Genomic DNA, 13,574 nt, shown 5'->3' with positions numbered 1-13,574 from the left:
CACAAAGCCCACGTTCCACCCATGTGAGCCCTACATGGCCATATATGGGCTAGGATGGTTTTACAAAGAACTCTAAAAGACCTCTTTATTTTTAAGTGCATCTGAATATCCCAAAATATCCTAAATACGACTCACTCTGGATTTGATTGATATTAATTTTAGGACAATTTCATTCTCAAATCTAGATTCTTCAATTCTAAAGGGCAGCACATTTTGGTGAAAGCACCCCTGGCCACTGGCCCTTCAGGAGTACACTAAGAAATCCTGCAGTACAGCTTCCTCAGTCATTGTAGATACATCTACAGGTCTGCTCATCATTCTGGATACATCTAAAAAAAGGATCTTTATAGTACCTGCAATAGAAGCTCTTAAACTTATTAAAATAGTGGCAGCCTTTTCGGTGAAATATAAAACAGCAAAGGACCTCGACATGAAATAGGACTTCTACAGAGGTGTTCTGCGTATATGAAGAACAACAAGGGTCTCGGAGATGTTATAACTCCATACAAAACCACTACCATTACTAAATGAGCTCTAGAAGTCCCCCTTTTGTAAACGTGTACCATATTAGAATTTACATATGCATGCATCTGAAAGCCAACTGGGCTCATATTATTAAGAGCATTGATTCCAAACCTTTGAACAGTCCTGGTAATGCGTAACTGAGGGCAGGGGACTGTACAGAGCATGAAGTGCTTCACTCGCTGTACTCCACTAGAGCTCAGGTCAGGAAAGATTAAAGAGACATGTTCAGAAACGTCTGAAGAGATTACACTAACAGGCTTACAGACCCACTCCCCTTCATCTCTGCTCTGTACACAAGCCTAGACATTAAGAGAGCGGGAAAGTAGAGAATGCTCCGACCGTCTGCCAAACCCAAGCTCATTCCCCAGTCCCTACTCCACTTCCTGCAGAAACACAATGTTGTGTCCAAGCAGCCAATGACCGGTCACCGCAGCAAAGCCCCCTCCCTCCCCCCATCAAAAAAAAAAAAGTCCCATTAGATGACAAAGTCAGTTGAAGGCCTGGGAGTTGTGACTGCATTAGCATAGCCATTGTTTCGCTGTTCTAGTCAGGGTTCTCGGACAGATGGCCAGGCATTCAGTGCACCATTATCCCCTCTATGGTCCTCCACTACTCTGGCCCGCACCGCCGTCTCCATTTAGCCTATGCAGTGAAGTACGTCATTAAATGACAATAAATGGAGGCAAGCTACATGCAAGCACAAGCACAATGCTCTTCTTGGCCCTCCGAATCTGCCAGTCTTAGAAAAGCTAGAAAAGTACTTGCGTTGTTCTTAGCAATCTTAGTACCAAGGGTGTATGGAACGGATACTGTGAATGATCCACGTTTTTATTTTTAAGTGTTAAAGAATGCTTAATAATAAAGAACAGTCAAGCCAAAGGACCTATATAGAACCATGAGAGCTCAAAGAACCAATTGATTCTTTGCATTAGTGGAAAACCTCTTCGACGGTCCTTTGTTTAGAACCTTTTAAAAAAACAAGGTTCTATAATGAACCTAACAGCATTTCACCATAGTTTAAGATAACTGTTCAAGGGTTTCTTAGTAGAGGCAATGATTCTATTCAAAAACCATCACAGCTCAAAGAACCATTTGGATCCTTAAATGATTTGCTGCATTAGTGGAAAATCTGGTGTAGACGGTTCTTTGTTTAGAACCTTTAAAAAAAAATAAGGTTCTATAATGAACCAAACAGCATTTGACCATAGTTTCTTAGGCAATGGTTCTATATATACCCAGGACAACTTAAAGGAACATTTGGATGCCCTAATGGTTCTATGCCTAGTTAAATGAGTACCTCCTATAGACAGTATTTGTTAAAGAACCTCCACTAGTTACAAGCCAAAAAATCTTCTCAGCATTATCTAGAACCCTTCTGGTTTTGATTCATACTAGAGGTGGCCAATATAATAAGCAGTATGTTGTCTCAGCATATAATGAGTACTGTGAGTAGTCTGAAATCTGAAGCTTTTGAAAGCTTTCACAACTATTACGGTACCATTTCGCTGTGCTGCCCACCCTTAGTTCAACCCTGGTGCAGTAGTGACTCTCAGACTAGATGAAAAGGTCAGCAGGATTGAGGAAGACTAAACTTTACATGTTTTGACATGATCAGCCATCCACTGCGGACCAATTCATATTTTATACCAAGGAATAAATGGAGAACTCCACCAATTTACTCTACTTCTCTACCGCACAGGACAAGGATACGACAGTAAGTTGGTACCTGGCCAAGTGTTAAAAGCAATTGAGGAGGGGGTGGTTCAGGTGAGACTGCCATAAGACAGCAACGGTGTGAGGGATGGAGACGGCGGAACATCTGGCGGAATGAGGAGCAGCAGAGAAAGCGGCAGCAAGCGTGCTGGACCAGGTGCAGCACATTTCATAGGGAAATGAAACCACAAAGAGGCTCCTGACAACTAGTGCATGAAGTTCAGTGGTCGTGTGTGGGTCACATACCACCATACCAAGTGAATGCAGGTGTGTTTATGCAAGCACCCACCCACACACGCACACACTTCATCACTAGAAGTGCATTTTAGGTGTGGGAATGGGCTTATGACATGTACTTCATACCAATCCTCTAGAACAAATGGTACGAACACTGTAAAGTGGGAGCTTGCATTGATCATGATTTTGTAGATATTCTAACGCCTGAAAGATAATGCCGCCAAATGCATGATTGTGATTAAAAATCCAAACTAACCCAAACTAAGAGTAAGAGCAGTAAAAGCTTAAAAAGACCAGACACTCAGGATCCCAAGTCCGTGCCTCATGGGTGTTAGCCTGAAATCTAGAACAGCGCTGTAGATATTTTGGTCCACTATACTTCAAGGAACATGCTTTCCTTCACTGCTGGGCAGGCTGCTCAGTGCTGTGGGGAATTTCTCAGGCAGGCCAACACATGCATTCCACACATTCTCAAGTGTTACTTTATCCTCTACGAACCGAGCAGACTCTGATGACTGAAGAAAAATTGAGGATTACATAGACAAGGTCAGGACGACACCGAAGACCATAGCCATAAATCTAAAGCCAGGGTCATTCTGCATGACAATGAAAGTTACAAAGCACAGAGATCCTGGCATTTGAAAAAGACTGTTTCCCATGCTGTCCCCATTAGGCTTTTATTTTCAGGCAGTAATCTACAAATGTCAGTGTCTTTCTGCAAAATATCAAAATACTTGAAGCGTTTTAGAGATTCACACTGTCTTTAGCTGCCTTTAAATGGAGGTGTTTTTTTTCTTCTTTAAACTGTCTGATATTTCCTTGATGTGAGAGTTTCTATTTACAATGTGGAAATGGAGTAGAGCTACATTTAACTGTTTGCTATCCTGTATTGAAACTTAAACACTGGAAGTGAAACCCGAAACATGAAACATGAAACATGAAAGCTATGAAAATTGCAAACAGATGTGCAGAAAACAGCTGTTGGTGCACAACACCCATTTAGGCACCATGGCATTGAACTAGCGAAGTTATAAAAAAAAATAAAAAAAATCTGGAGTGATCAATCCTTTTGTACAGCGAGTTCAGAACTACCTGCCACCTACATCTTCCTTCTGAGCCTGTGTTTAACAACACCCACACCATCTGCAGCTCTCCTGCTCTTAAACTGTGGAGCACAACATAAGACATTTCACTGCGGTTAAAACTATTTCCAGGCTTTTCCACACTGGTACAATACAGTTAGCATTTTGCTCACTGGATAACCAGACAGTCACATTATCAGAATAAGAGCCAAGCAACATTTGAAGGGTTTTCAAATGGGATCAAATGCCATCATCACTGTTCGTTTTTCCAGTAGAAGAAGTTGTTGGGAGTTTGGAACTTTAGTTTCCTCTGCAATGATTGATTCGGCACTTTCCACCATTATAATCGATACAAAAATGTGTATTTTGTTGTGTTGGGTTTCCATTACAATGTACGCACAGTAGCATCATGTGTTTTGGAATATAGTTCTTCATCTGGCTCATATGGATGCTGGCAAAACTGAAGGTAAAAGAGGTGAAAGTGGAGACACAGGACAGAGCTTTAGCATAGAGGGGGAACCACCCCCCCCAGTCAGCCAAGCCTGGACTAAGCAGCTGCCCAACACCAGTGCAGTAAGACACGCAGGAGGACTCCGGAGCTTAAATCAGAGTTATCCATATCGTAAGTACGGCAAACATGAATCACCATGACAGCTAAACAGCTCCAGGGCAGGCTGAGGGATGAGCTTAAGTAGGCATGAAAAAGCTTGTCCCTGTTTAATTAAATCACGATGAAACCGGGCTACTTCCACTTAAAGCAAAAACACTCATTATCTAAAGGGGGGGGGGGGTTCTCTTCAGCTTGCTTGGAAATCTATCTTCATCGTGTACAAATGATTGGTTTTGGGCAGTTTTTCCATCATTTCTGATTGGATTGCTCATCTGACACGGACACATTGAAAAGCCACACATAGCCTGTTCAAAAAGTCCTGGTGGCCTGATCCTCAGGCCATTTTCCACCAGTTCAGTCAGTCAGCACACCAATGGCAAGGCACTCATCACTACATTCTGCAGTTTTATAGTGAAATAGGTGAGATGTCTATTTCGATCATCATCATCATCATCACTACCTTAACCGCAACAGATTACAGCAGACGCTAAAGCAAACAGGAGCGTATCAAACCAGTCAACTTCCAGATCCACCCAAACGACACCCACCAGCATCTCTACTGAAGCATTTAGTGCATTAGTGTTGGTAGCAGCTTAGGCAACTGCTAACTAAGCTTAGCTGATTGCTAGCCAAATTCCACACACAAATTAAGCTAGATTGGTAATGAGCGGTTTGGTAAAGACCTCTGAGAATCAGCTGAGATTATCTTGTGATGTAACTTTCAGAGCGAGGGACATTTCTATGACTAAATTAACACCGCATCAATACACCTCATAACCTATGAGCACAGCCACGTTCTTAATCAATTAATAACAATTCAAATAAATTACTAGAACGGAATGAATTGAAACGCATGAAAGAGCTGGGAGGGGGGTGTTCAGCCCCCATGTGCGAGTGGAAGTCCGCTGGGATTCGACAGCCATGTATTCAGCCATGCAGAAACTTAGGGAGGTGATCAACAGGAAGTGTGCGTCTCTGGCCTTAACAATGAGAGCGGGGAAATGAAGCCCGCCACTCGGCCAGAAATACATCACAGCAGATTGGGAAAATCCATTTCTCTCGCTCTGTCTCGTTCTTTCTTTTCGGTGTTTTCCTCTGGTCGCTCACCCACTGTGCACTGTAATGATTTTACAGGAATTGTTAATGGACCTTCCAGCATTTACGAAGCAGGACAGAGTTCAAAATACTGAGACACAAATGGATCATAAACAAACTCTTAGCAATACAGAATGTAACAGCTTTAAAAAAAAAAAGTCAATCCCCCCCCCCCCCCCCCCCCCCACAACCCTATTTTTTTGGTTTCGAGACTACGAGTATATAAACACAAAAATAAAGGTCTGCACAGAGCTTAAGGATGAAGCTGCATTTTAAATAACTGTATAAGGTCCATCTATGCTGTTTATTAAATGTTGCCAAGTTGCTTATTTACTTATTTTTGTCACTCATTCATTCATTAATATGCACTTTTTCCTGGTGTGGTGGGCCCAGAGTCTACCTGGAATCATTAGGCGCACCAGTCCATTGCAGGGTAGCACACACACCCAGTCACTCACTCAATTCACCTACCATGACGAATTACCTGGAAGAAACCCACACAGGTATAGGAGGAACGCACCAAACTCCTCACAGATAGAGACCAGTTCGTACCCCTGGAGTTCTGACACACACACACACTTCTCCAAGTTACCAATATCTATAAAAATATTGTATCATCACATACATTTGCCATCTCATCTAAAGAGATCATTAGTTTTTAAAAGACAAAATATTGGATTTGTATCTGTGTTGGGACAAGAAAGTAACTCCAATGAGGACTTGTGTCTACGTGTGTCTCTATTTAATACAAATAAAATACACAGTTATGTATGCAGTATTTTCTGTGTATTATCATGATACGTAATGTTTGGTTAAGTCACTGCAGACTCCAGCCCTAATTTTCACCAACTAATGGCTTTGAAATTCAAGCCAGTTTATGATTAAGAGGTTGACGAGTGAGGGATGAGGTGTCTCTTCTTTCCCACCACCCCGATAAACCGCAGGTGAGAGCGTTGCGACAGTGGCGACTCAAGCCTGAACAATGCCCCGCAAGGGCTGGGAGTTATTCATCTCCGTCAGCTGCAGCAGCATATTCTCCCTCCCTCGAGATGGGGCCATTCGGCAAGAGGGCTTTTTTCAACAAGTGGTAATTTAATCTGCGCTGTTCAGCGATTCTGCCTTTGTCTGAACATCTGATCTCACAGCCGTCTAGGTCACTTCAGGCTCGATCTACAATCAGCATCCCAATCTGAATTGTTCATCAGTCAAGCAGGTTTTCTCATACAGAAGAAATGTGCCCAGGCGCATCCAGGCGAGTCCTCGCTCGAAGACGGACAACATAAACTAACAAATGTTAAGATGTACAATTCGGTTCAGGCTCAGATGGAACAGATAGCCCAAGATGGTTTCTGTGAGCTGCTAGAAGCAGAGCTTTAACACTGCATAGGTAGGTTATACCCAATAAGTTATGGGCTTTTGATTGAAGTGTGTATTTCTCTTGTGCAAACAGTCGCAGTACACTCGCGATTAGGTACTAAAGCTGCTCCCATCAGCCTCAAAAAAACACCCTGTACACATTCACAAGCTTCTAGACAGAAACTCTTCAGTTGCCCTCTCTCATTACATCATCGGGTCCAACTCGGGACAAAAACACAACCAAAATACACAAAGGCAGCAACAATTGCCTATCCACATGTCAGAAATCACCTAAAATACATGGTTCCACAGCCAAGCCTTGCCTCCGCACATGCTTACCCACACTTAAGTACAGTCTACACAGTTACCTCACCTAAAGGAACAGCATGTGGAGGATGGTGGCACAGCCCTGGATCTCGCACCGTTAACTGTTTAATGGCGTGGATTTATTTTATAAGGAGCCACACAGTCCTTGAGCCTTTCGAGACAAAGCCAATCGAGAAAGGAGAGAAAAAGACACACATCAAACTGGCAAGCATGGAGGAATAACGAAAGAAAAATGCTGCTTATGGCATTTATGGGGCTTCAAGAATCAAAAAGCCATAATTCATTTTTGGGCACATGGGCACAGTGTTTCTCCCCCCCCCCCCCCAAACCCAACCCCTTATTAAAACAGGCCATTTTGCTACTGTGCCTTTAAGGCGGAAATATGTAAATGACCACTGTTCTGTCCTGAACTCCCAGCTTTGGGCCTCATTCAATAATCAGCACGAACAAGCAGAGCTAAGCTGCTATAGGCCAAGTAGGAGCGTTTATGTAAATGAGTAGGTTTTATGACATCACAAAAACAATGTACTGAAAACAGGCGGTTTCTGCAGCTTAACTTAAAAGGGCCGTATCTGAAACGTCAGTGTTTACATACTAGATCTTATTTAAAAAGGGAACATTGAGGACCATTCCATGATCATCCAGGATAGGGGTCCACACGCACACACCTCAATTTCAACACACATTCAGCTACATATAATCATATCCTCTACACAGCTGCACACGTCTTCACCCTAGAAGTGGGTAATATGACAATACTCCATCGTATTGTGATAAGTTTTGTCATTGTGATCCCCAATATGCTTTTATGAGTATAAAGTGGAAACCACCAGCGCTTAACAACACTGATTAACTGCACATTTCATTACAGAGAGTGTAAGTAGTCCTTTTTGATTGAATGGAGAGCAGCATAATTTGAGTAAAAATCATGGGTCCCAGTACGGAAATGTATTTGGATAGTAGTTTTTAAACCTTTTTACTCTGTTGGTGCATTCTGTCACCAAATGACTTCTTAACAGCATGATCTGAACCCTCCTCATTATGCTGATCTGCTGTGAAATCAGGTTAGCTCACTGGATCCCTCATCAGAGTTGAACGTTATACATTTTATACAAACCCAACAGCACTCAGAGAGGACAGTGTGGTGTCTGGATCCATCAGATTCACTGGTCAAACTCCCATCCCCAAGTCCATGAAGCATTAGCTACACTCCTCTGAAACGGTTTAATGTGCTTCCCAAGCGTCGTTTAGAGACAGGCCAGGACTGGCAGGGTTTCTTAGTCATGCTCACACTTTCTCATCCTCCTCTGGTTCTCAAGGGAAGGGTATGCACGCCTTGTGTAACTGCAGAAAATGAGGCCATCTATTAAAAAGCATTTGCACTGATTGCTGATTGATTTAATGCCGCCATGGCTTGTAGGCTTCACCTAGCTACATGAGGTGGTTAAGACCTAGGGGAGGCAGTGTCGCGAGATTTCCCTCTGACGGATCGCATTAAGCCGCCGCTGTTTCCCTTGAACAGATTTTGCAGTGTTAGTAACTCCCACACACGAAATACACAAAAACTACACCAGTCTGGGCCGAGAAGTGGGGGTAAAGCGCTCAGTTTCAGACACGCCGTGATGTTCAGCTAATAAAGTAGCTAGCTAGGGAGGTAAACACCGCCGGCTCTCGCCTCTTTATAGCTAGCTGTGGGAGCTGTGAACGTTAACTCCCGCTTTACAAAGAAAAAAACTAGGCTTTGCGACCTCACGTTCATATAACTGCTCTGCCTTATAGTAAAAAAAAAACACAAATATATAAAAATAAATAAATAAATAACTGGTGTCACTTACCGGCTAAAGCGTCGGGCTCCAGGCCCGTCTCGTTGTCTAATCCACATACTACGAAGTAGTGGGCGAAGCGGTGAGGCGCCGACCCGCTGCCCGCTGGACCCGCGCTCATCTCGGCGTTGGGGATCCGCTCTGTCGGCCGCTGATACTAGGAGCAAAACAGAGGCATGTCCGCGCGGTGAGGGTCAAACAGAGCTAGCCACCCAGGCCACGGACACTCCCAAACGGCGAACAGAGGAGCTGAGCAACAAACGCTGTGGAAGCTGGCTGACCCTCCGTGCTTTCCCGTCCCGAGACTCCGCGTTCACTGACAGGCGACTCTGACCCGCACACTGACGACTGGCCCTGACTCGCCTCAGCCAATCAGTGCCGAGCAGCGCGGGCCCTTTAAAAGGCTCTCGTCCAATGAATGCACGCGCATTGGCAAGCGCTCGTTGTTTTCAGTACAGGCTGCGAAGAAACCCGACCTATTGTTCATTGGTGAAACCAGCCTTCCCCTATGTCTGCTCCTGAACCTTACCCAGACCTTCTGATTGAATCTTAGTTCAGTTAACTCATTAATGATGCAGTTTTTCTCCCATCTGCCTCGACAAATGTAGAGAAGCGTTAGGCAGCATTCCACCTCATTCCATACAGCAGTGGTCACCAACCCTGCTCCAGCAGATCTGCCTTCCTCCAACCCTCATCCACCTCACATGATCCTTCTAATTACTGCCTTCAGGAATGCTTGAGTAGATGAAAGAGGTGAAGCCTGCAGAAAGGTCCACTGTCATGGTGGAAATGCAAAGGGCATCAAATAGGTAAAAAAAATGGCATAGTCAAATTGACTGTGATTATTATATGTCTAATAATGACCATATTAACCAATGATACTGGCTTATGATGACCACACTAACTAAAAATGACCACACTGGTTAATAACGACCACATTAATATTCATTTATAATTCATTAATAACAATAATGACAATTCTTGTTAAGGATGACCACACTAACTGAAAATGGCCACACTGACTTTAACGAATTATGACCATGCTAAATGATATTGTTCACACTGACTGATTATGATCACATCTTGACTGAAAATGACCCCATACTGAATGATAATAATCACACTCATTGACTTAGTATGACCATTTCCTGACTTCTAATGACCATGCTGACTGATTATGACCCCACTGACTTCTACTGGCCACACTGACTGATTATGATCCACACTGACTGATTACGACCACACTGACTGATTACGACTACACTGACTGATTACGACCACACTGACTGATTATGACCACACTGACTGATTATGACCACACTGACTGTTTATGACCACACTGACTGATTATGACTACACTGACTTCTACTGGCCACACTGACTGATTATGACCACACTGACTTCTACTGGCCACACTGACTGATTATGACCACACTGACTTCTACTGGCCACACTGACTGATTATGATCCACACTGACTGATTACGACCACACTGACTGATTATGACCACACTGACTGTTTATGACCACACTGACTGATTATGACCACACTGACTGATTATGACTACACTGACTTCTACTGGCCACACTGACTGATTATGACCACACTGACTTCTACTGGCCACACTGACTGATTATGACCACACTGACTTCTACTGGCCACACTGACTGATTATGACCACACTGACTTCTACTGGCCACACTGACTGATTATGACCACACTGACTGCTACTGGCCACACTGACTGATTATGACCACACTGACTTCTACAGGCCACACTGACTGATTATGACCACACTGACTGTTTATGACCACACTGATTTCTACTGGCCAAACTGATTACGACCACATTGTTTATGACCACACTGACTTCTACTGGGCATACTGAATGTTTATGACCACACTGACTTTTATGACCATACTGACTGATTATGACTACACTGACTGTTTATGACTACACTGACTGATTATGACCACACTGACTGATTATGACCACACTGACTGATTATGACTACACTGACTTCTACTGGCCACACTGACTGATTATGACAACACTGACTGATTATGACCACACTGACTTCTACTGGCCACACTGACTGATTATGACCACACTGACTTCTACTGGCCACACTGACTGATTATGACCACACTGACTGCTACTGGCCACACTGACTGATTATGACCACACTGACTTCTACAGGCCACACTGACTGATTATGACCACACTGACTGTTTATGACCACACTGACTGATTATGACCACACTGACTGATTATGACCACACTGATTTCTACTGGCCAAACTGATTACGACCACACTGTTTATGACCACACTGACTTCTACTGGCCACACTGACTGATTATGACTACACTGACTGATTATGACCACACAGACTGTTTATGACCACACTGACTGATTATGACCACACTGATTTCTACTGGCCAAACTGATTACGACCACCCTGACTTCTACTGACCACACTGACTGTTTATGACCATACTGACTGTTTATGACCACATTGACTGATTATGACCATACTGACTGTTTATGACCACATTGACTGATTATGACCATACTGACTGTTTATGACCACACTGGCTCATTATGACCACACTGACTGATTATGACCATACTGACTGTTTATGACCACATTGACTGATTATGACCATACTGACTGTTTATGACCACACTGACTGATTATGACCACACTGACTGATTATGACCATACTGGCTCATTATGAGCACACTGACTGATTATGACTACACTGACTGATTTCTACTGACCACACTGAGTGATTACGACCACACTGATTTCTACTGGCCACACTGACTGATTACGACCACACTGACTGATTATGACCACACTGACGTCTACTGGCCACACTGACTGATTATGACCACACTGACGTCTACTGGCCACACTGACTGATTATGATCACATCTTGACTGAAAATGACCCCATACTGAATGATAATAATCACACTCATTGACTTAGTATGACCATTTCCTGACTTCTAATGACCATGCTGACTGATTATGACCCCACTGACTTCTACTGGCCACACTGACTGATTATGATCCACACTGACTGATTACGACCACACTGACTGATTACGACTACACTGACTGATTATGACCACACTGACTGTTTATGACCACACTGACTGATTATGACCACACTGACTGATTATGACTACACTGACTTCTACTGGCCACACTGACTGATTATGACCACACTGACTTCTACTGGCCACACTGACTGATTATGACCACACTGACTGCTACTGGCCACACTGACTGATTATGACCACACTGACTTCTACAGGCCACACTGACTGATTATGACCACACTGACTGTTTATGACCACACTGATTTCTACTGGCCAAACTGATTACGACCACATTGTTTATGACCACACTGACTTCTACTGGGCATACTGAATGTTTATGACCACACTGACTTTTATGACCATACTGACTGATTATGACTACACTGACTGTTTATGACTACACTGACTGATTATGACCACACTGACTGATTATGACCACACTGACTGATTATGACTACACTGACTTCTACTGGCCACACTGACTGATTATGACAACACTGACTGATTATGACCACACTGACTTCTACTGGCCACACTGACTGATTATGACCACACTGACTTCTTCTGGCCACACTGACTGATTATGACCACACTGACTGTTTATGACCACACTGACTTCTACTGGCCACACTAACTGATTATGACCACACTGACTTCTACTGGCCACACTGATTGTTTATGACCACACTGACTGATTATGACCACACTGACTGATTATGACCACACTGATTTCTACTGGCCAAACTGATTACGACCACACTGTTTATGACCACACTGACTTCTACTGGCCACACTGACTGATTATGACTACACTGACTGATTATGACCACACCGACTGTTTATGACCACACTGACTGATTATGACCGCACTGATTTCTACTGGCCAAACTGATTACGACCACCCTGACTTCTACTGGCCACACTGACTGTTTATGACCATACTGACTGTTTATGACCACATTGACTGATTATGACCATACTGACTGTTTATGACCACATTGACTGATTATGACCATACTGACTGTTTATGACCACACTGGCTCATTATGACCACACTGACTGATTATGACCATACTGACTGTTTATGACCACATTGACTGATTATGACCATACTGACTGTTTATGACCACACTGACTGATTATGACCACACTGACTGATTATGACCATACTGGCTCATTATGAGCACACTGACTGATTATGACTACACTGACTGATTTCTACTGGCCACACTGATTTCTACTGGCCACACTGACTGATTACGACCACACTGACTGATTATGACCACACTGACGTCTACTGGCCACACTGACTGATTATGACCACTCTGACTGATGATGACCATTCTGATTGATCGTGTCCCCACTGACTGATAATGACTGCACTGTCTGATGCTGACCACACTGACTAATTATGACTGCATTGACAGATTATGACCACACTGAATGTTCATGACCACACTGACTTCTATGACCACACTGACTGATTATGACTACACTGACTTCTACTGGCCACACTGACTGATTATGACCACTCTGACTGATGATGACCATTCTGATTGATCGTGTCCCCACTGACTGATAATGACTGCACTGTCTGATGCTGACCACACTGACTAATTATGACTGCATTGACAGATTATGACCACACTGAATGTTCATGACCACACTGACTTCTATGACCACACTGACTGATTATGA

The 13,574-nt window shown here is 43.4% G+C and overlaps 1 protein-coding gene across 9 annotated transcripts in view; it reads right to left on the bottom strand.

Annotated features, from left to right (window-relative positions):
• dennd5b (DENN/MADD domain containing 5B) overlaps window positions 1-9,073 on the bottom strand; it is a 44,403-nt gene extending 35,330 nt beyond the window's left edge. For all 9 annotated transcript variants that reach the window (XM_072672472.1, XM_072672466.1, XM_072672468.1 and 6 more), the window contains exon 1: window positions 8,781-9,073. In XM_072672472.1, coding sequence (XP_072528573.1) covers window positions 8,781-8,889 — 109 coding nt within the window. In that variant the 5' untranslated portion in view covers window positions 8,890-9,073. The remainder of the gene's footprint in view (window positions 1-8,780) is intronic.
• Window positions 9,074-13,574: the final 4,501 nt, after the last annotated feature.

Source organism: Salminus brasiliensis, chromosome 2, assembly GCF_030463535.1.
Source record: "Salminus brasiliensis chromosome 2, fSalBra1.hap2, whole genome shotgun sequence".
Lineage (NCBI taxonomy): Eukaryota > Metazoa > Chordata > Actinopteri > Characiformes > Bryconidae > Salminus > Salminus brasiliensis.
Note: the sequence above shows the minus strand (reverse complement) of the source record. Positions and strands in the feature narration are given on the sequence as shown.